This window comes from Triticum urartu, chromosome 5A (assembly GCF_056163025.1).
Source record: "Triticum urartu cultivar PI428250 chromosome 5A, HENAU_Tu73, whole genome shotgun sequence".
Classification (NCBI taxonomy): Eukaryota; Viridiplantae; Streptophyta; class Magnoliopsida; order Poales; family Poaceae; genus Triticum; species Triticum urartu.
The window spans coordinates 589941297-589964639 of record NC_141877.1 but is presented as its reverse complement, the minus strand read 5'-3'; the positions used below and the strand labels follow the sequence as shown (position 1 = coordinate 589964639).

At 45.6% G+C, this 23343-nt stretch overlaps 2 protein-coding genes across 6 annotated transcripts; one reads left to right on the top strand and one right to left on the bottom strand.

Annotated features, from left to right (window-relative positions):
* Nucleotides 1-13452: 13452 nt before the first annotated feature.
* LOC125510845 (putative ALA-interacting subunit 2) lies at nucleotides 13453-16512 on the bottom strand. Of its 5 annotated transcripts, none has more exons than XR_015602776.1 (9): nucleotides 16276-16512; nucleotides 15747-15808; nucleotides 15575-15649; nucleotides 15366-15482; nucleotides 15070-15140; nucleotides 14677-14971; nucleotides 14251-14552; nucleotides 13916-13998; nucleotides 13453-13802 (listed from the first exon to the last, which is right to left on the bottom strand). XR_015602776.1 is itself a non-coding variant. In XM_087521906.1 (9 exons), the coding sequence occupies exons 1-8, from the start codon at nucleotides 16352-16354 to the stop codon at nucleotides 13944-13946; spliced, it is 1044 nt and encodes a 347-aa protein (XP_087378032.1). In that variant the 5' UTR covers nucleotides 16355-16511; the 3' UTR covers nucleotides 13453-13802; nucleotides 13916-13943. The 5 variants fall into 5 exon arrangements, 3 of the variants coding, with proteins under 3 accessions (XP_087378032.1, XP_087378033.1, XP_048532076.1); XR_015602777.1 differs by having other exon boundaries at nucleotides 13921-13998; XM_087521906.1 differs by having other exon boundaries at nucleotides 14263-14552; nucleotides 16276-16511.
* A 182-nt stretch (nucleotides 16513-16694) lies between these two features.
* Nucleotides 16695-23165, top strand: LOC125510844 (uncharacterized). Its single transcript, XM_048676118.2, has 7 exons — nucleotides 16695-16865; nucleotides 17947-18193; nucleotides 18548-18671; nucleotides 19530-19870; nucleotides 19992-21732; nucleotides 22154-22395; nucleotides 22633-23165. Exons 1-7 carry the CDS (start codon nucleotides 16771-16773, stop codon nucleotides 22702-22704), a joined length of 2862 nt encoding a protein of 953 aa, XP_048532075.1. The 5' UTR covers nucleotides 16695-16770; the 3' UTR covers nucleotides 22705-23165.
* Nucleotides 23166-23343: the final 178 nt, after the last annotated feature.

Genomic DNA, 23343 nt, shown 5'->3' with positions numbered 1-23343 from the left:
GCACACAGAAACCAATATTCAATGAAAACATCATGAAAACCATGTTTCAAAGTTTCAAAAATATATGAAAAAATACATAATGATAAGAAGGTGTTGTTTTAGTGCATTGCAAAATTCCAAGTTGAAACACATTACGAGATGTGAGCTATGAAAAAAATAAATTCAGCAATGGCAATAGATCATCACCCTCTTGACATCCTATATTTTTTTAGGTTTTTTGGAAACTTGGAAACATCTTTTTCACGTGGCTTTCACCTGTTTCTGCCGAATATTGGTTTCCATTTGATATTCAGAAGAAACTACAGCTCCATAAGTGTCCTTCTAATCTCGAGCTCAAATTAATGCTCCGGCATTGAAAAGTACAATAAAAAAATCATATTTGGTTTAGAAACATTGCTTAGTTTTCTCCTCATGTGCAAATTTTTGTGATGAAATCACAGATGTGGAGGTCTGGGCAAAAAACAATCGATTCTGTTGTTTTTGCCCGGGCCTCTGGGATGTTTTTTCTCACAAATTTACATGTAGGAATGCAAGCGGGGTGGGCTGGCGGACAGTACAGCATAAATATAGTGTTAATTTTAGGCAAGTGATGAGCAAATTATGAACTAGATAATGATTTTCGCAGGACTAAGCAGGATGCCGCTTGCACCCCTATTTACATGTATGTAGAACATTCAACATTGTTTGTTGTAAAAAAACAGATTTTTTGTGTTTTAACTAATTTTTTGATTTTTTTTTTGGTACATTTAAGCTCAACAGAAGAAACTCCATGTCTCCGCAACTCTCCATTTATAGGGAGCCTAATATGAGTGCGAAATTACTGAGGACGGGGGCATTGGAGGACTTCTTTCAAATGATTCAAAAACTATTTTTCCAAGTTTAAAAAAAGATTAAAAAATCAGCCAAAACTAATTAACACATATTCGAGATGGGTTTGTAAAATAAAATTGAACGATCCAGCTGGCTTTTCATATTGATCTTAGCAGAGAGCAGTGGATAACAAAATACATGGATGTGGTCCTAGGATCAAGAGAAAAAGATAAAAAGGGGGGGCAAGCAAACTACAACAGATCATAGGCGAGATCATCACCCGATCCCCTCTGGTGGCAGCGTGAAACGGGTGCAGCAAACATGTTGCTCCAGCCAGCGTAAAAAATTATTCAAAAATATTATGAGTTGCAAGCTGCAAAAAAGAAATCCCGGCCAATAAAAACAAAAAATAACCCATTTATCTTTTTGTCTACGCCACGTATGAAAATACTCTCTCTGTAAACAAATATATATAAGTAGAATGTCGTATACTTCGTATATTTGTTTATAGAGGGAGTATGTTCTTATGAAGCTTTCCTTGAAGTATATATATTTTTTGTGCGTGTGCGTGTGCGTGTGCGCGCGCTTATGTACGTGCAAATTTTTTTATATTTTTTGCAATGTGGAAATATTTTTTAAAGTCCTCCACGGCCCCGTCCTCCTCCGTTTGCACTTTTTGACCTAACATTACCTTGGCAACTCCCTTTGAAACACAGTATGCGATATCCAAATTAAGAATTTGCGATCAAGCCACGCATTTTCGCCGCATCACAGCGCGCCACCGGGAAAAGCGCGCACAAACCGTCGACGGTCCGGTGGATGGATCGGCGTGGAGCAACAGAAGATTGAAATGCTTGCCAATGCAGGATGCCCCGCACTCCTTAATCGCGCGGCCACCTCCTGTCCCTCTCCGACACCGCAACAGCACAGTACGGCGTTCATCTCAGCGCCGCTCACTTGCCCACCTTAACACAGTAAACCTCCTGCGCATTTCCTCAAGCGACGGTAGGTGGCCTGGCCATGCTTTCCACTGCAAAATTCCCGGTTGCGCCGTAGCACGTGATGGCAACGCAGCAGGCCGACGAGGCAAAGTCAAGTTATTGGGACGTACACGTACGCGTACGACGTGCGTGTCACTTGCATGCAGGCGTCCACATCGGCCATGGATGGATGGACGGACCATCATGGACGCGACTGTTCCCGTTTACTAGAGCTCGACCGGAGCCCGGCCGACCGGCGCACAATAAAGTCTGCAGCGACGTACGTACGCGGCAGCGGCAGCGGCAACGACTTTTCCTTTTCGGAGCCGGCGGGCGAAAGATCCCAATAATTGCCCACCGGGCTAGGCTGACTGACACCCCGCTAGCTCTCTCTCCGGCCGCTGCGGCGAGCGAGCAGCGGCAGCGCTGTGGCTGTGGCAGGGGGGGAAGAGATCAAGGAGATGAAACTGCATGCACAGGCTGATTCTGGTAGGCAGAGGCTGTCCCCTCCCCTCCTGCGTGGCGTGGCGTTGGTGCATTGATGTGATGCTTTGGCTAGCTCCTGCCTGCCTACGCTGCGCTCCTTCACGCCGCAGACTGCACTGCTGCGCCGTATATGGCGATGGCCGGATGGGCATCCCGGTGGCCTTTTGGAGCCTAACTCGGTTCGAATCAGCACGCAGACGTTACTTATTAATGTCATCCTGCAGCGTTTGGTCCAGTGCTCAGTGGCCCTATGGCAACTCTAGGTCGTCATATGCCTTCGGATCGTCATAATTTATGAAGCACGGTTCAAAACAGGCCTGCGAGAATTCACATTTGGAGGTTTGGTGTGGCGATATGACGCGCCTTCCATAGACTTCAATCTTGGGCTCACGGACATTTCAAGACGCGTGATCCCTTCCGCCGCCGCTCACATTCCCGCGCCCCTTTCATTTGAAGCAACACCCGTCGCTCGGACCGTCGCGATTTCGCCCCAGTCGCCTCTGCTAAGCCGTTCCTGGGCGCCACGTGCTTCGCCACAGCCCCGCACTATCCTTTCCACTGCGTGACCTCAAGTTCAATTTCCCTAATCTTTTCATTTAAATTTAGTTTAGAGCATCTCTACCAGATGATGTATAAGTTGGTGCCAAAAATAGTTTTACATGACCGAACAGTTGTTGCATCGAATTGCCGACGATGTGGAAGCCGCTAAACATTTCTTCCAACAACGGAGGAATGTCGTTGAACCTTTCTTCCAACAACGGATAAATGTCGTCAGTTTTTTGGGGGTTTTTTCTTCAAAAGGTGACTGCGGCACTTCAAATGCTTGCGTATAGCTCTCCCGCAAATTCGTTGGATGACACTCTTCAAATGGCGCAAGATACAATAGTCAAGTGCACAGATGTTTTCGCTGTAACTGTGGTGAAGGTTTATAAAGAGCGGCATATGCAAACACCCAATGCTCATGACACACGACCAGGCTTCTTGTGATGCATGAAGCAAAAGCCTGGAATGCAATGCTATAGAGTATTTTACTGGATGCATTGGAAGTGAAATAAACTGCCCTGCAGCTTGACATGGTCAATTCATTAGACATTACAAGGATCCAACCATAATTTTAAAAGTTGTTGCCTCTGAATATCTGTGAATCTAGCATTGCTACTTTGGGTTGTCTGGTTATCACAATAAAATCAATGTCTTACAGAGATCTCATATGTTTGCAAGGCTACAGGGCCGACTCTGAGGGGGGGCAGAGGGGCGGCCGCCTCGGGCCCCCGGAATGCAGGGGGGCCGCGCCAGGTGGTGCGCCCTATGCAGCTAGCCCATGACCGAAATCACTAGTTAAGAAGTACTCGTTGCAAAGATCACTTCAACTCCCCAAGTTGCGACAAGTGGCGCACAAGCAGTGTGCCACTTGTCGCAACCTAGAGTTTTTCCTTTTTTTTCGTAGATCCGTTTATTTAAAATGTTTTATCTCTCAAACCGTGCGTCCAAATCTCGAACCGCTTTCACCGTTGGATTTCTCGTGTCGAGATCTTCAAAATAAGATCCCATGTTGATAGGTTTTGACGAACTTTTTTTCATAAAAAATACCAGACGAAAAAACTGAACCGGAAGCACGGGGTTTTTCCCTTTTCAAAAGAGGCATGACCGTGCCTCTCACGAAATCACAACCGTGCCTCCCGAGAAAGCAAAACCGTGCCTCTCGTGAAAAGAAAAAAAGAGAAAACGCGTTTTTTTTCCTTTTCAAGAAGGCACGACCATGACTCTCGCGAAAACACAACTGTGCCTCTCGTGAAAAGAAAAACAGAAAACACGTTTTTTCATTTCCGAGAGGCACGGCCGTGACTCTCGTGAAAGCACAACCGTGCCTCCCGCGAAAACAAAACCGTGACTTTCGCGAAAGGAAAAAAACAGAAAACGTATTTTTTTCGTTTTCAAGAGGCACGGTCGTGACTCTCGCTAAAGCACAACCGTGTCTCTCGCGGAAACAAAACCATGACTCTCGCGAAAGGAAAAAAAATAGAAAACACGTTTTTTCGTTTCCGAGAGGCACGACCGTGACTCTCGCGAAAGCACGCCCATGCCTCTCGCGGAAGCAAAACCGTGACTCTCGTGAAAGGGAAAAACAGAAAACACGTTTTTTTTCGTTTCCGAGAGGCACGGCCGTTACTCTCGTGAAAGCAAAACCGTGACTCTCGCAAAAGAAAAAAAACACATGTTTTTGCACACAAAAAATCGATTTTTTTATCGCAAAGCTAAGGAAGACCGGTGGAAAACCAAAACGTCAAAAAAACCGTTTAAAAAGCCGAAAACGCGTGCAGAAAAATAAATAAAAAATTCAAAGAGAACGCTCAAAACGCTACACATAGCGAATGGCTGGGAGCGCACCAAATGGCGCTGATCGTTGCGAGGCTCCCAAAGAAGCGCTTGTTAATTAGTTACTCTCACCCATCACCCTATCCCGGTACACAGCCTCGTGGTAACAGGCTAGCAGCGTTGATTGTGTCTATGCAAAACATTCTAGCTAGCAGGTATGTTACGTACTTAGTAGCACAATCCATCCCGAGAATCCCGTCTACTACTCCCACGGTTCGACTCAAAGAAAAACTACTCTCAGGGCAATTTTTCTTTCCATCATGAGTTCGCATATCTGGTTCTTTCAGGGGCGGAGCCAGAATTTAGTATACGGGGGCCAAGCCAAGTAGATAGAAAAAGAATCCAGTGCAAAAGATAATTATAAAGAACATGGTTGAGAACTTGCACAACAATCTCATTAACAATTTCAGTATGTCAAGAATTCGAAAAAACCAGCTGAGAAAACAAATTAATTTTAATAGTGTTTGGAGTTGTTTTTTTCTCTTCTTAGTTGACGAATTTCAGTTTTATAAGTAACCAACTTAAAAAACAAATTAATCTTAATGGTTTTTGTCAGTTCCTTTTCTATTCATAGTTTAGGAATTTCAATTTCAGAAATTAGCTATACTATATACAGTGAACATAGGAAAATTCTGCATCACAAATAGGACATCGTACAATATAATTTGCATCACGATAATTTCTAGGACACGTATGAGATATGAATTTTTGATAGCATCTCAAATAAAAAAACAAAGCAAATAAAATCTAATGTATAATTTCAACACTAATACGAGATGGGAATTGCGATGAGAGAGATAAGTATAGTGTTAACCTACTAGTTCGTTACCTGAAGCAATAAAATAGGCCTTTCTATTCACAGTATAGATCAGATCGTAAGCAACGGAGCAAAGAGATCAGAGGCAGATGGGCACACGACGGCGCCATGGCCGCAGGGGCACACGACGGGATGTGACCCACGTAGACCTAATCACGCACGAAAGAAAGCAGTTTCACTGCTCCAGGAGATTAGATCGAGGCTTCTTTGCTAATCTCGATGCTAGTGGGCTTTTGTTATGGGCCTTTTTATGCTTTTTAAGGCCAACTCCACCGCGTGACCCATCTGTGACTCATCCGGTCCAAATTTGTTCGTTTCGGGTAAAATACGACCCAGCGGTAATACCCAAACGGGCAGAGTTGTCTTTTGGACACTTTTTTTTGTCCTGCCCAATTCTAAACTTGAAGCAAACTTGGTCCAAAAATGCTCCCGAACGGACAGAAAACAGACACTCCTCACCCCTCTCGTCCGCTCCTGTCCGCCCGTGCCTTCCCTCTGGCCCACAAATCAGTGAGACCGAGAGGCTAGGGCGCGTGCGCGGGCGGGGCGGCGCCGCGGCAAGGGCGCGGCCGAGGCTGGACGAGCGCGGGCGGGACGGCAGCGCGGCGCGCCGGCGGGGCGGGGCGCAGGCGGCGGCGAGCCAGGCGCGGGCAAGGCTATTTTGGACCTCGGGAAGCGCGGACGCACTATATTTTGAAATGGAGGGAGTAGTTCTACATACATTTATTTTGATGACAAGTATTTCCGGACGAAGGGAGTAATGTACAAGACTGTTCAACCTTTCGATGCAAAAAAAAATCCCAGCCCTTCTCTTATCATGTCATCTACAAAGTATGATTCTGGTAGAAAAAAAATAAAGGAAAGGGAACAACGTGTGGATCATTGGTGCTTCGACGAACCCAAATGATGAGTTGGCTATTGGGGATACTTCTGTGAAGGAAGAGGAACCAACTATGCGATTGGAATTATGATCTTTAACAAGATGAAAATATTGGCATCAACATCGGCAATAACAAACAATGTATGCGTCTTTTTTGGGGGGAAACAATGTATACATCAGTGAAAAGAATTTTTACCGGTAATATCAAACACATAGATTTTGCTTATTATTGTTAAATGAGGTTTATACTAGGGGCCCCGAGGTTTGGTTTAGCCCCGGGCCCCTGAAATCACAGAACCGGCCCTGCAAGGCTAGCTGCCGGTACTTCTCCACCTTACAACTTCATGGTGAATGTCCATCAGTATAACCAAGGCTAATTAATGTCCAACAGATGGCATATATCCATTTTGGTCAATCTTTGTGAAGATAATTTCTAAGTCTGAGAGTAGGAGACATAAACATTTCGTCAAGGCACGAGAAGCTTAGAGGAAAGACATTGAGAGGTAGTGATGCAATCAATGTTTGTAATTATTCAAGGGCCTGCTCGTTTCTGGAACAAGTATGTCCTGGTCATAACGGGGAGTAACTTAGACTAGTGTCATATGCCTAATTTACTATCCCTATAATGCAAAGTATCTTAGTAGTAGTGTCATAGTTTGTTTCATTTATTGCCTTATAGACTCATTTTACCCCGGGAAGCGCTATGTCACAGTAACATATTATGTTACTCCAAACACCTCTCTCCTCATTAAATACTTGCCACATAAGCAAAATTGTCTTGGGATGTGTTAAATTACTACCTAAGTTACCTCCACTATAGCTAGCCTTACAAATATCATAACATGTTGTGTTATTTCACACAACATGATCATAGATGATCAGAGGAAAATGCTATGAACTTAATGGCACACCAATCAGGTCTCGCGGACACATAGTGCGCATTCAAACATTTCTTGAGGCGTACTGAAAGAACGAAGACCGAGCATCTCATCATCTTGAACCAGCTGGTAGATAGTGCCCCAATTTTATTTATTTGTACTTGAACATTTTATTTGATTGGATTATTTGTTATACTTGGATATATATTTAATCCAAAAATACTAGAAAGAACGTATGTCGCAGTGACAGATAGATCCTACTTGCAGGAAAATACGAAGGTCGTACATATGACAACTCTATGTTTACGTACAGCCACCGCCGCCTTCATATCCATACGAAATGTGCTCTATATTTCATACGACGACCGCACACTAGTGCGGGGGTATCGAGCCAGGGTCTGAGTGGTGGCCTGGCTCTGTACTGGGATGAGAGTCTGCAAGTAACAGTCTTAGATGCTTGTGCACGGTACATTGACGTGCAGATAGTGGATGCAGCTAATAATAAGTCATGGAGGACAACCTTTGTGTATGGCGAGCCGAGAGTGGAGAATCGGCATCGCATGTGGAGCACACTATCTAACCTTAGGGCAGTTTCTGCGGAACCGTGGTTAGTGTATGGCGATTTTAACGAAGCTATGTGGCAACATGAGCACTTTTCTCAATCTCAGTGTTCTGAAAATCAAATGCAAGTGTTTCGTGATTGTTTGGTAGTATGTGAATTGATGGATCTTGGGTTCAGTGGCGTTCCTTTCACATACGATAATGGCTAGTATGGTGTGAGGAATGTTAGGGTTCGTATGGATAGGGCTTGTGCGGACGAGGCTTGGAAGGATTTGTTCCCTCTCTCATAGGTGGTGCACCTTGCGACGTCTTGCTCGGACCACTGCCCGGTCCTTGTCCATTTACTTTCAACACCACCGAGAACTCGACTGGCGTCACGCTATGAAATCATGTGGGAGAGGCACCCTGGTCTATCTTCGGTGGTGGCGGATAGTTGGGAGCGCAGTGCCCAGCTAGGAACTTAGGTGCGGTTCGGGACGCACTAAAAGAAATGATGAACAAGATGAGATCTTGGAGTAAAGAAAACTTCGGTCATGTCATATCAGATCTGGAAAAGCTACGGGCGGAATTGGCAGACCTGCAACTTTATGATGCGGACAGGAACTTGATCAAACAGAAAATGCATCAGCTAGATGAACTCCTCTATAGGAAGGAAATGCTTTGGTTGCAGAGATCGTGGATCACGTGGCTCAAAGAAGGAGAACGTAATACGACATACCTCCACCGACGTGCTGTGTGGCGGGCTCGTAGGAATTATATTCAGCGTCTCCGGTGACAGGATGGCACGTGGTGCTCGGTCCCGACGGATATGCAGCGTATGGCCACGTCCTATTTTAAGGAGGTGTATACCAAGGACCCAACTTTGACGCCGGAGAGTGTCTTGGAGGTTATTGCACCAAAGGTTACTCAAGGTATGAACGCTTTACTTTGTGCACCCTTCTCGGAGGAGGAGGTGTCGGATGCTCTTTTTCAAATCGGCCCGCTTAAAGCGCCAGGAACAGACGGTCTCCCGGCTAGATTCTTCCAAAGAAATTGGGCCGTGATGAAAGCTGAAATTATAGCGGCAGTGTTGGAGTTCTTTAAGACAGGAATTATGCCTGATGGGGTGAATGACACGGCTATCGTTCTTATTCCGAAAGTTCCTTTCCCAAAGGAACTCAAGGATTTTAGACCGATAAGCCTATGCAATGTTATCTATAAGATCGTTTTCAAAGTGCTTGGTGAACAGGCTAAGGCCGATGCTTGCGGAGTTAATATCAGAAAATCAGAGTGCCTTTGTCCCAAGGAGGCTTATCTCTGACAATTCTATAGTTGCTTTTGAATGCCTTCATCATATTCAATCATTGAAACAGACTAGGCAGGCAGTGTGTGCTTACAAGCTTGATCTATCGAAGGCATATGATCGTGTCGATTGGGACTTTTTGGAGAAAGCTCTTGGCAAATGGGGCTTTGCCCAACAGTGGATCTCGTGGATTATGGTTTGTGTGAAGTCAGTCAAATATTCTGTCAAATTCAATGGACAACTGCTTGAGAGTTTCATCCCTTCTAGAGGACTGAGGCAAGGTGACCCTTTATCACCGTTCTTATTTCTTTTTGTTGCTGATGCCCTATCTGCTTTATTCTCAAAATCAGTGGAGGAAGGGTCCCTGAGGGGAGTATCTATCTGCAGTGGTGCACCAGTTATTTCCCACCTGCTTTTTGCGGATGATACTATGTTGGTGTTTGAAGCGTCTAGCCAGCAAGCGGGCATTGTCAAGGGACTGTTGAACACTTATACTTCAGCAACGGGTCAGCTCATTAACCGAGAGAAGTGTTCCATCCTTTTTTCAGACAATTGTTCGACTGTGGAGGTAGATGAAATCAAGAGCACACTTGAGGTTACGCAACAGGTATTCGAGCCAAAGTATCTCAGTCTTCCGGTTCCGGAAGGTAGAGTGCATAAGGGGCAATTTGAATCACTACAAGAAAGACCGAGGAAGAGATTAATTGATTGGAGTGAGCAATATGTCTCATCGGGGAATAAAGAAATCTTGATCAAGGTGGTGGCACAAGCAATCCCCACGTATGTTATGAGTGTTTTCTGGCTACCGGCTTCTGTGTGTGATGATCTAACACGTATGATGAGACAGTACTGGTGGGGAGTTGAACAAGGCAAGAGGAAAATGGCTTGGCTTAGTTGGGAGAAAATGATTCTGCCCAAGGACATGGGAGGCATGGGATTCAGAGATATGAGGGCGTTTAACCAGGCATTACTTGCAAAGCAAGCCTGGAGATTGCTTGATAGCCCGGACAGCTTATGTGCACGCCTACTCGGGCTAAATATTATCCCAATGGAAATCTGCTCGATACAGTCTTCCCCTCTAGCTCGTCTGCTGTGTGGAAGGGAATTATGTTTGGACTTGAGCTGTTGAAGAAGGGTCTTATATGGCAGGTGGGTGATGAATCGCTAATCAAGACTTGGAGGGATCCTTGGATTCCGAGAAGGCATGACTTCAAACCGATCACCCCAAAGAGGAACTGCAGATATAATTGGGTTGCAGACTTCCTTGATGAGGCAGGTGCATGGAATATGCAGATGTTACGGCACTACTTCTGGGATATGGACATACGCGAAATCATCAAGATCCGGACGTCGCCACGACAAGGTCAGGATTTCCTGGCTTGGTTTCCAGAGAAGAGCGGGTTGTTTACTGTTAAGAGCGCCTATCATCTAGCAGCAGAGACCCAGGTGACACAAGCGGGGGGGGTCGTCTAGCACTAGCCCTAATGGACACAGGACCATATGGAGGCGAGTGTGGGATGCTCGGGTGCCGCTCAAAATGAAAATCATGGCGTGGAAGGTGGTGTCAGGTGCGTTAGCTACTAACCAATGCAAGAAATATAGGCACATATCCACGCGTGATACATGCCCTCTCTGTGGTACGGAACAGAGACCAGCTTCCATGCGTTGGTTACATGTGATCATGCTCGAGCAGTGTGGACGCAGATGCGCTCACTATGGAACCTCCCTGATCCTATACTGCTACGAGATACAAGTAAAGAATGGCTTCTGAATATCCTTATGCACTGTGATGATGCTATGCGGGATTGCACTATCATGTTAATTTGGAGGATATGGACGTTGCGGTCGGATCTGGCACATGGCAAAGAGGTACCGGCTCCGGCAGTAACGGCTGACTACCTCCAAAGCTATATGCACTTGTTACAGCTGGCTTGGAGGTACTCTACTGAGGAGATCATCAAGGGGAAGATGCCAATGAAATGTGAAGACCCAATCAGGCAGCGCGGTGCGGCAGTGCATTTACCATGGCCGTGACCGGCGGAGGGCCATGCCGCGCTTTCGGTCGATGGGTCGTTCTTAGCTTCGGATGAATCAGCGGCAGCAGGCATGCTACTAAGAAGACATGATGGTTCGGTTATCTTTGCAGCCTACCGCTATATCTTCAATTGCAATGATGCGCTCGAGGCGGAACTACATGCAATAATGCAAGGAATGGCATTGGCAATTCAGCATTGCAATATTCCTATCATCGTTCAATCGGATTCCTCTCAGGCTCTTTTAGGTTTGTTAGGAGAGAGCCTATCCCGTTCGGCATATGGCCACCTAGTTGCGGAGATTCGTCATCTGTTGGATGAAAGAGAGTTTATTCCTTTGAAAATTAGACGAGAACAAAATAGGGTAACAGATCGTTTGGCTATGTATAGTCGTACAGAGAGAACTACAGCTGTATGGTTTGGGCAGGGCCCTCCTTGTGTGGAGGAGCTGTTGCCATCTGATTGTAACCCTATGAATAAGGAATAAAACTCTTTTATCTTCGCAAAAAAAAAAAGCATCTACACAGCCGGACATTTCAATCCCCTCAAACGACCGGGCGGATGACCCAGTCACCCCGTCGGAGGTACAGAGATCCGGATTTACCTTACCTTGGCTGAAGATGCTCTTACTCCTCGCGACGTGGCATCTTGGTTATACGCCAAACCGAACAGTGAAACAGGTCCAGTGCCCAGTGGTCGTACAATTTGTAACTAATAATGGCTCTCCCGAACAGCGCCGGTGACAGCGATCCAAACTGTAGACGTCGTGGTCATGCTCCCCGACGAGGCCCGGATTTGTCCGAAGCCTCCTCGGTGTTAAAAAACTGGACGCCATATGCATGTGGGAATGGGAATGGGGGCACGGCGACACACGCCTCGTATCTCCAACAAACTTTATCGGTGGGGGCTGACAAATAACAAACCCTAATCTTCTACTACGTACTACTCCATGTGAGGCCACACCACAGGCAGGGGATATCGGCGTCGTGTTTTGCTACGAGCAGTAGTACTAGCCACTTATCAGTCTGCCACTGGCTGATGCCGGACACTTGTCGGTCTCTCGGCACCGAGTATCTTACTATTACCATTTCACGGCTCCAGGTTCAAGCTGGTTTGGTTCCACATGTCGATATACTATCCAGTCCAGGCACGGCGACACGGCGGAGCCGGTAGCCTGAGACATTCTGCAGGCGGAGCCACCGTAAACGCACGCCAAAAACACGGAGATTCATGAGCAGCAGCAGGCATCGTGGCAGGCAGATCACTGCGACGCGGCGTTATGGGCCATGGACCGTGCCTAGTGCTTCACCGGCCACGACTGCGCGCCACTGTGCGCACATCATCAGCCGTGCAGCGGCAGCAGCAGGCCGGCAGCCGCCAGGCATGACAAGGTGGCCGAACAGCGCCAGGCTTGTCGTATCCTTCATTACCGGTGAACGTCCACATGGCAGCCACACCCCCCGGCCCTGCTCGGCCGGTACAGACGTACCCCTCCTACGATGCAACGGCCTCTGAGCGGGACACGTCGCTGCTGCTAGCATCGCACGCAACGCAAACACAGGCTTGATCAATCATCTCAAGTTTCTTTCTTCTATCCAGTCTTATTAAACGGGCGAATGAGAATGAGACGGCCAGCCGGCTACAGTAGCGTGCGTGCGTAGATGACGCGACGCACAGACAAAATGAGATGATGGTGGAGATACAGATACGGGACCGAATCATAGAGGGGGAAATTAAAAAAGGCAGATCATACAGGTGCAGGGGGAATTAAAGGGCGAGGTACACACGGCAGCTTTAGGGCGTCACGTTCAGCGGCGCATGATGTAGATGTAGATGCAGATGCAGGTGCGGCAAACGAGGCGACGTGTTGCTGCTGTCCTAGCTCTAGCTGAAAAGGAGAGCTGCTCTGGTTGGGTCGCTGACAGGGCGCTGGGTGATGTGATGTGATGTGAGCCTCCGATCGATCTTGCGACGCACGACTGAAGACAGAGTCGTCGAGCGTCATGTCTGCGCTGGCGAGCCATCTGAGAGTAAGTTCAGGCGGGGCTGTCGTCTGAGGCAATGGGATGCGGAGTGCCGGAGACTATCGGGGGAACAGATGGTCACGTCGCGGTTGGGTTGGTTGCTAGTGCCGGACGAGGCGCGCGATGAGAGGTGATGATCTGCACGCGATGGAGGAAGCAGGGGAAGATGAAGACAGGCCAGAGAAAAACATGCACAAACAAACCCGCTTCCGCGTTCGCGGGCCATTATCGTATGCAGCTGTAGTGATCCAACGTCACTCTCACCGGATGTCGATGCTATGTAGAAATGCACGCGAAACCGGATTTTTGAAGCGGGAAAGCATGCTTCGACATCGGTGCGAAACTTAAACATTATATGTATTCATACAACATCATGGAATCCATGGTATGGCGCTTTTTACATACATACTCCAAGTATATGTCAGTTTTACACGGCTCTAGTTTTCCTCGAGGACGCCGTGTCGGTGAACCATGGCCTTACCATATATCCTCAGCAGTCATCAAGCATTTCATGCTCCAAGTATGTGTATGAAACCTGAAGCTGCTACGCATTTCATGCTCCGTCCAAGTGTCAAGTGTATGAAACCTGAAGCTGCTACTATGCCATTTCCCTCGAGACATGGTGCGGAGACGGAACGCCGCCGGGAACCTCTGGCCAGGGTGCTATGCTACTAGCTGCACGGCAGAGTACTTGGAACATTATCTCAACTGCATGTTGTTACAGGTAAAAGAAACAGGATATTTCCTTCCGGCTTTTACAGGGGGGCTAGTGTCGATCGAGCGTGTACCTTACCAAAAAGAACTATGCACAGCAGCTTAGTTATTGCCGTTTTTCCTGCTCCAAGATAGGTAAGCAGCATCACCATGTGGCCTGCAAATTCATCAGCTATGAGAAACAGATCTAGCCAATCCACAAACTACATCGTATATAGCGTATGTGAATATACATGCAATTCAACAATCAGCACTAGGAGGTTTTGTTTACTGCTGCGTAAATACAGTGTTAGGCTGTTATGAGGGGGGGAATCAAAGACTAGTAGTATCATCGCCTTCAGACAACATGCTCTAAGAGAGATATAGAAGAAGTAGAAGATGGTCACACGGGATAATTCAAAACATTCACCTTATCGATTACCTTGGGATTTTCACATGGATCAGAGCAAAGAGAATGGACAAGAAAATGCTCGAGGAACCAGTGATAAGGTATGCATATCCAAGAAAGTCATTCTTGCCACCTAGCCATGTTGATGTTGTAAGAACCAGGCTTTTCTTTCCACCAAAACTGTAGGTATTGTAATTGTTTGTTATGTGCATGGTAATGGTTTCATCAGCTTGTATATCCTCTTCAATGACACCGTACAGCTTTCGAAACTGGGGAAGAGCAGCTGCGCGCATCCACACAATAAGATCTTCCTGATTGCTTAGCTGGCAAAAGGACACCAATTGTTCAGTTAACATAAAAGAAAACCAGCATTAACTTGTCTTCTTAAGGAAAAATGTGAACTATTGCATGAGCAACCAACAACATTCTAGATATAGAAGTACTCACTGGTATATCAGGGTCAAGTTTTCCTCCTCCAATCAAGGATCCATTCTGAAAGTTGAAAGGATAGACATCCTGGCCATACTTATGTTCCCGATCACTTCTCCACGAAATGTTTTTCCTATCAACCATCAATCCCATGGACCCACGGGTAAAATCATAAGTATCATTGAACAAGCTCCAAGCAATCAATCCACAGGGAACAACTGGAAGGCCGTTGCTCCTTTCCATCGGACTGCATGAGCTATCAGTGTATTGGAGCCCATGGCGTAGTTGCTTATCGCTTCTACTTTTGATATACCTGTTCAGCATTTACAGATTCCTTTTGTTCAGCAAGACAGGACATAGTGTTTCTTCTTGTAAGACACCGACCAGTAAATTAATCAGTTGTATAATTACCTACGATGATTCTGGTAGAAGTTGTCGAGTTCATAATACACAAATATTGGAGCTTTCATATGGTATTGAACCTGTAAATATACACTCTCAAGTCTTAATATTTTCTGAAGAATTAACATATAAATAAACAGAAAAATTACGAAGATAGGACAAGAAAACTGTAATATGTGCCTGATGTAATCGCAAAGTCCCAAACTGAACTCAATCAGTTGTACAAAGAAATTATAGTCCAGCCTGTAGTCAGATGACAAGTAAATAGGAGAAATAAGGTCTGACTAGATCTGATAAGAAACTACCTTCACTTTCTGAATACATTTCTTCGAAATCGAGCTGTCTTTGATATAAGCCTGCTTATTGCTTCTGTAAGCATTAGGTACACAATCAATATCATAACGGTGAACGATTTCTGCAACCTGCACGCCCAGAGCAGGAGTGCACATTTAGCATGACAACCAAACTAATGCCAATTCAGCATCCATCAGACAGAAAAGAAATCAATTATTACTCTGTTTGAAGCTTGAAGACAAATTAGCCCAACAGGTACGAAAATAATCCCAATTATCAAGAAAATGGCTATCACCTGCAACAACGGAAGTAATGCCATATAAGGTGGGAGTACTATGCAAATACTTAATGCCATATGTAAAAACCTATATTTAGTGTTAGTGCCAGCTTACGTATCCTGGTGTCATTGTCGGTTTCCAAGCTGGAAGATCCTGCTGGGTGAATTTATAGAATACTGCAAAACCGACATGATCAACCTTGATAGCATCAGGAGGGAAGAAACTTATAGTCTGTAAGTGTGTAAACGACATTCATTCTCTCACTGTGTAACAAACAATTTCAGTAAAGTTGAAACAATGAAGCTTGCTGATAGCGCATCGACATTTGCATCTCCCTCAATCTAGATAATGTTGTGGATGACTTATTTCGTCACTCGATTAACCCTATGCGAAATGGCCTCTGGATACAACACACTAACATAGCATGCCCACACCTAAGATCACCAAAGTCAAGCTACCACGGTACAACACACTAACACGTAGAGGTAAATCCATATATAGCAGCTAAGAGGCATTTGTCGCACTAATTTCTCGAGATCGCACACAGCTAGCAACCCTAGCACACGGAGACACCTAGTCACGCAGATGGGGGCAGTACACAGCTCATCAGCGGTCGAATCGAAGCGAGCGGCGTGGTCGAAACCTGGCTCACCTCCCGATCTCGCCGGGCGCCCCCCGCGCGGGGCGGAGCCTGCGGACGCCGAGGTGCCCGCCTCGTCCATCACGGTTGCGAGCTCGCCGCGCGAGCCCCGTAAGCTCGCCGGAGTCCGTACTTCGCAGGGTATCGGAGCAGGTCGCGGCCGAGAGATCGGGGGAGAGGGGCCGGAGAAGAAGAACAGATGCTGCAGCCTGCAGGTGGGAGAGCCCACGGGTCAGGTCAGCACGGAGAGAGTGACGAGGGGGATGCGGGCCTCGGCTAGGCCCGGTGGATAGGTTTGGGCCAGCAAAGGTGGGGGCCCATGTCTGGCCCACGTAGTGTGGGCTTTGGGTTGAGCGGGCCGTGAGGTTGACGGCGTGAGACGGGGCTAACGACCGGTGGTACCGCCGTTAATTCGCTCTGCGCGTCGCGGTCAGGAGCTCATTTCCCCATTTCGCCCCAGAGAGGGAGAGAGGCGCCGGAGAGAGAGAGAGAGAGGAGATGCGGGAGGAGGTCAGGAGCTCGTCGGGGGCGGCGGCCGAGCCGCAGTTCGCCGTCGTCCGGTCGTCGTCGCCGCCGCCCACCCCGGTCGCCAGGTATGGTCGCCGTCGCTCCTCGGGCCCCCCCTCCCCTGGTGGTAGATTCGCCGAATCGAAGCGAAAGCTGGATTTATTTTGGGCGCGATTCTACGTAGACCTAGGGTAGGATCGTAGGTGGGATACGCGGGGCAGCAGACAGTGGGTATAAATGTTCGATTAAACCATTGGGGAGGAGGAGGGCTATGATCTACAGCCATCACGCTTTCACTCTCCTATGGATTGAACGCATCATTTTTAGGTCTAGGGAGACGATATTTGGTGGCTCAATTCATACCTACTGTGTGAAAAATATAGGGGGTTTTGCTGTGTATTTTCGTAGCACTTTTTTTCCCTTTCAACACTCAACCGAATTATGATGAGGAAATGACATCCAAGAAGTCCAGAAAGGAGTAGGGAAAAGGATAGCTGAGTTTGACTTATGTGCCGTTAGCAGTTTCTCTCGATTACAAACTACAGGGTGAAAACCTAGTAGCACTATCGTACAGCCATATAGGAAAAGCACCACCAGCCAAACATGGGCTAACAAAGAGAAGAGGCAGCGAGCAAACGCAACTAACTAGCCATATTGCACGTCTGAAATCATCAAAAAGGGGGTACCTCACCATCTTGAACAGGGGTTTCAGCAGAGTCCTGAGCAAGTGGCCATGTTAATCACAAACGAGTCACAGCGCCTTCTGCATTACCTGTTCTGTCCCTAGCTGTGAACCCTAGGATCTGTGCTGTCTAATGGTCGCTGTCTCTGTAAAATTGAAATAATGATGCACTGGGCCATTGGAACTGGATGATGCAAAACCTTATGATATACTTGGAGCTTGTGATGCCATATTGCTCGGTCCTTTTCGAGGGGCATTCGTTTCTCGGACCTTGGTCTGCAGCGCTGCTATTTCTGCTTGTTAGAATTCTTAAAGCTTTATAAGTGTTTTTGTTTTCCATATATTTGTTTGGAGGAAAAACTGATTTCAGTATCATCCTTTTGCAATTTAGGGTCCAGCCAGGCGGCTACAGTACTTTGTTGAGAGTCTTGTCATAAACTCGTAACGTTCAATTTCTTGCACTGAACCCTCTTTTGCTTTTTCAGTTCTGCTGGTGCCTCATCACCTGCTATGCAAATTAATATAGTAAGCATAGATTGGTTGGGTAGCAGACAAGCTTCCAGGGTTGATTCCTCATCACATGTTGCACCACATGCCTATGGGCCTGCTCATAGCTTTGATCCTGCTGGAACTGCTTTGGATTCTGCACCATCTTGTAGACCATGGGAGCGTGGAGACTTACTTCGTCGACTGGCAACATTCAAGCCTTCAACTTGGGATGCTAAGCCGAAGGTCATCTCTTCTTTCTTGTTTATTTATAGGAATTTAACATTTCTTGTTGAAAGTAACCGATGCATGCCGTGCTGTGTTAACTTTTCTTTTTATATTTTAGTTTGCAATAAAATATAATCATGGACTCATGGTAACCTAAATCCATAAGCACAGTCAGACTTTTCCTATGATATCACTTATGATGTTTATCTCTAGTTTAGTTAATACTGAATTTGATCCAGGCCACTGTTCCTTTGTTCTCTGTAATTGGCATTTTGGTGGTTTTTATTTGGTTCATATTAGAATAAGATTGTGGACTATTTATGAAAATTCTAATCCTGCCATCATAAGATATGCTGAAATTAACTTTTGCAGGCTGCCAGTTCATTGGCTTGTGCTCAAAGAGGCTGGGTAAATGTTGATATGGACAAAATTGAATGTGAATCATGTGGTATGCATCTTATATTCAGTGCACTGGCATCCTGGTCCCCAACTGAAGGTATGTGATTCTGCTGAAACTACATTTGTTTCTGGTCCACAGGTTTCTTCGTGCTACATTAACTCCTAGTTGTAAAAACCAATATATTCACCACCATGTTTTAACTGGGTTTACTCTGAAAGTATTATCCTTTTGATGTATATCTATCCGACATGAACTTATATTTAGCTCACATTCGTTAACCAAGAAATTATGCATTCAACTATGTAATGGCTAGCAATGCACTTATGCTTGCCACCTATCTGATTGTAATGACTAGTTGTAAAAACCAATATATTAACCACCATGTTTTAAATGTCTTTACTCTGAAAGTATTATCCTTTTGATGTATATGTACCTGACATGAACTTATATTTAGCTCACATTTGTTAACCAAGAAAGTATGCATTCAACTATGTAATGGCTAGCAATGCACTTATGCTTGCCACCTATGTGATTTGTGCATTTGCAGATGTCAGTATTTTCACCTTTCAGTCTAACTATATAGATTTGATTTGGTATTAATAATAATTTCAAATTTTACATGAGCCATGGTATGTTGTGCTCCTTGCTGATTAAAAAAAACATATCTATGGGTCATATTCTCACTTCACAGTTATTTATATTCAATAATTTGATTTACTGACTAACACCTGATGTTGTTTTGATAAAGTAAGTGACAACATTACATAGCATCAACGGTAACATAAATTTGCAGTGCCATGATTTTTCATAAGTCTCACTGATGTATTCATGTCTCCAGTGCCATAAATTTCTAGTACTGTTGTGTTAGGCTGGAAAAATAATTAGTTGTACGTCCTCCTTTGCAAACTGAGTTTTATTCAGCTGTGAAACCTTTCTTTTTGTGTTCTGTATTAGTTACAAATGCTGGAGAAGCCTTTGCGGAGCAGCTTGATGCATCACACAAGAATAGCTGTCCCTGGAGGGGCAATAGCTGTGCTGATAGCTTGGTTCAGCTCCACCTTACACAGTCAGCGCTAATTGGAGGTTTTAAAGATCGATGTGATGGACTTCTACAGTTTCTCTCCCTTCCTGTTATTGCTCCGTCTGCAATTGAGAACATGAGGTTGACAAGGGCCGCTCAGATTAACCGCCTATTAACACAATCGATTAGCTTCTTATCTGGGGAGCTGGGTTACAAAGCTGAGAATACACCAGGAGTTGACATCCATCAGGGTGGTTCTTGTGGCTACTCAAGAGTATGTATTTCTGTTTCTCGTATTGTGTGCAATTTGTGGCACCACTGTAGTATTATTGTTCGATGCCTTTCGTTCTTGTGTCTTTCTTAAATTTGAACATTTATCCTGGTTTACTTTCTAGGCGCAGAAGCTTATAAGCCTTTGTGGATGGGAGCCTAGGTGGCTTCCAAATGTCCAGGACTGTGAAGAAAACTCAACCCACTCAGCTAAAAATGCACTTTCAAATGAACCAGATGAAATGTTCTATTCCCCCCTTGTTGAACATCAGAAAAGTTCATTCTCTGCATCAGCCAAGAAAGATAAAGGAAAAGGCAAAAGGCCCCTCAAAGATTCGGGATGCAGCATGAGCTCACCTCTATTAGATTGTAGCCTGTGTGGAGCTACAGTTAGGATCTGGGACTTCAGATCTGTGTCACGTCCTAATCGTATTAGTCCAAATAACACTGATGCACCAGAAACAGGCAAAAAGCTAACACTGACACGTGGAATTAGCGCAGCCAGTGGGATCAACGGATGGGTTAATGATGGGGTGGTAAGAGATCAAGCTGAAGGACGTGATGAAGCAGCAACTTATGAGGGGAAATTAGTATCAAATGCTGGAGTAGACCTTAATCTATCGATGGCTGGAGGACTACCGCCACTTCATTCTTCAATGGCTGTTGCATCTGAGTGTTGTAATGGAGGGATGGGAAGAGATCTGATGATTGCGCAGCCCGCTGGAAGTGAAGTTGGTGATCGTGCAACATCATATGAGTCTCGGGGTCCAAGCTCGCGGAAGCGTAACCTTGAGGAAGGTGGGAGCACAGCTGACAAGCCACAAGACGGGGTTCGACATGCTGACAGCATAGAAGGAACTGTCATTGATCGTGATGGTGAAGAAGTTGACGATGACGTTCAAGATTCAGACACCAAGAATAAAAAACCGCGCGGATTCAACTTTTTTGATGCCAATCTTCCATCTTCTTCTGGAGCTGGTCCTAGTAGAAACTTGGGCTTTGACTTGGATGTGGATATTAGTATGTTCGGTCACTCTAGAGCTGTTGGTCTAGCTCCTGTTGAGCATCCGTCTGCTAGAGATTCTATGAGGGCCTCTTCTGTTATCGCAATGGATGTTCGCAGCGCTGACGAAGATTCGATGGAGAGTGTTGAGTATCATCCAGATGCTGGTATAGATATTAATATGCCTTCATCTAGTGGACACAGGAATATTGAAATGAATGATGCCTTTGATCTCAACGATAGCAACCAAGCACAGCAAAGTGCTTGTGCACAACCTGCTGCTGGAAGTGACGGAAGGGAGATAGGAGGAAGCAGTACTAATGAAGGGGAGGAAGTCCTTAATGCAGGCACAACTCCTGCTTTTGCAAGGGATCAGCTTAGCTTAGGAATTAGTGGTGGAAGTGTTGGCATGGGTGCTAGTGACGAGGCTGAAATTCATGGCATTGATGTATCTGTGCAAAGAACCGAGAGTGGTGTAGGTGATGCAGAACCTATTACTGACCTTACTGAGACAATGGGCCATACCGGTGAATCAGTTCCAGGGCCTGGATTGATGGATGAGTTTGTACCTGAAGAAGTTGATCGGGAAGAACCTCATGGAGACAGCCAAGATATTGTGTTCCGTTCAGCAGGCCGTGCTGACAGTGGATCAAAATATTTTGGTTCTAATAAAGCTGATTCTGGTGAGAGTGGAAAGAAGATAGGACATGCCATTGGTCATGAAAGCAGCATGCATCCTTCTCTCTCTTGCAATGCTGGGGTGTATGCCGGCTTCGATGCATCTAAAGAGGAAGTGACACAGGTTGGCAAAGCAGTGACTACTGATGATCAAGGCTTGCATTATGATCTGCAGAATGGATTAGGTAATTATCATCAACACTTTATCTTGCTACAGATAACCTAAAAGATATTTCTATACATTTTTGGGGGAGAGTTGCTTATCTTTTGTGGCTTCATGCTATGTTTTTCCTATTAAACTACGGTCATTCGACTGGTACTGGTACTTGCTAGCCATGCTTCCTTTGAAGTTGAAGTTATTCATAGTGATTTGTTTGTGACCAAGGAGCAGCCAGCTAGACTTCCAGGACAGGTGGTATCGATCTCAGATCGGTTTTAGCACCTGCTACTCCAACAAAATAAATGCCATCCTATACCAACTGCTTCCCACAGAAACACATGTTTTTATTATTTCTTACACCTCTGTTTTTAATGTACTTATTCTATTCTTTTCTGCTCAGTTATCTGTGTTCTGCTCATCTCAATACTCTATTATTTGTTTCTCAGGAGCAACAAATGGAGAAAACGACTATGAACCAGGTCTTCCAGATTTTGATCCTGTTAAGCATCACAACAGTTACTGTCCATGGGTCAATGGAATTGTTGCAGCAGCTTGCTGTTATGATACTAGTTCCAGTTCAGAACTTTCTGGCTGGCAGCTAACTGTCGATGCAATTGATACATTCCAGTCTCTTGGTCAATCTCAAAATCAAACTATGCGGTCTGAATCTGCGGCCTCGCTAAACATGGTAATTTTTGTCATGCTCATCTTCTCCATTTCTTCTTCTTTGCACTTCTTCGCAATTCACCATATAAAACATTGGAACCTGGTTGTCCATATTTCAAAACCTGGAGCAAGTGATCTGCATTAGCTGTGACATCTGGACGGCCCCAGCAGTGTGCCTTGCAGAGTTGAACTGCTCACATAGTATGTTCCCTTGTTCACCAAGCTATCCTCACAGAACTCTGGTCTTCCTGTGGCGCAGGATGATCAAGCAGCTTCCAACCGCAAGCTGGCGAGAAGGACTTCAGTGAACAAAAGCCATGGGAAATGTTGAGCGAAGCTTCTTCCTACCCAGCCAGCTTGTTTCGTCCACCTGCTTCTCAAACATGCATAGCATTCGGCCAAGTTCCAGATTGGCGCATCCGGGTGCTTGTTTACGTGCAGTGCTGCTGCCTGCTGTACCCTTTCAAAATTAGGTCTGGCATCGGAGGAAGAAACCAGTTAATAATCCATTTGAGCTAGTCTGTAGATTGTTGTCGCCTATGGTCTCTGGCAATTCGATATATGTTGTTCCAGTGATTTTATATCGGAAGAGTCGATTCAAATCGCCGCCCCTTGTTCCAAAAGGAACATTTGCAGAATTTTGCAAGTGAATTGATTGTTGTTCGCCCCCAGTTTAAACTTGTAAGACACTGTTTATATTCTTGGGGAAGGCCTGACACCTAGTTCAAGGAACATATATATTTAGTGTGAGTCACCCTTGACCTTGAGAATAAAGAATTTAGTTCGAATCCACAGAGGGCATACTTCACTTTCAGTGATGAAAAATATCTTTGAGCCTTTTTCACTTATATTAAGGACAAAAAAAGATATGTCTATCGCTTGTTGTCTCTTGTTTGCGCCTCTGCTGAGTAGTAGCGAGCGGTCTCTTTCTGGTTCAAAATCTGACCACCCAATGAGCAGCACCCAGCGC

Coding starts and splice junctions, on each gene's coding strand:
- LOC125510845 (XM_087521906.1), bottom strand. CDS start 16,354: ATGGACGAGGCGGGCACCTCGGCGTCCGCAGGCTCCGCCCCGCGCGGG. Junction 14,972..15,069: donor TTCTACCAGAATCATCGTAG/GTAATTATACAA, acceptor AATGCTGAACAG/GTATATCAAAAGTAGAAGCG. Junction 13,999..14,262: donor ATCCATGTGAAAATCCCAAG/GTAATCGATAAG, acceptor ATGAATTTGCAG/GCCACATGGTGATGCTGCTT.
- LOC125510844 (XM_048676118.2), top strand. CDS start 16,771: ATGCGGGAGGAGGTCAGGAGCTCGTCGGGGGCGGCGGCCGAGCCGCAG. Junction 19,871..19,991: donor GTTCTTGTGGCTACTCAAGA/GTATGTATTTCT, acceptor TTTACTTTCTAG/GCGCAGAAGCTTATAAGCCT. Junction 21,733..22,153: donor TGATCTGCAGAATGGATTAG/GTAATTATCATC, acceptor TTTGTTTCTCAG/GAGCAACAAATGGAGAAAAC.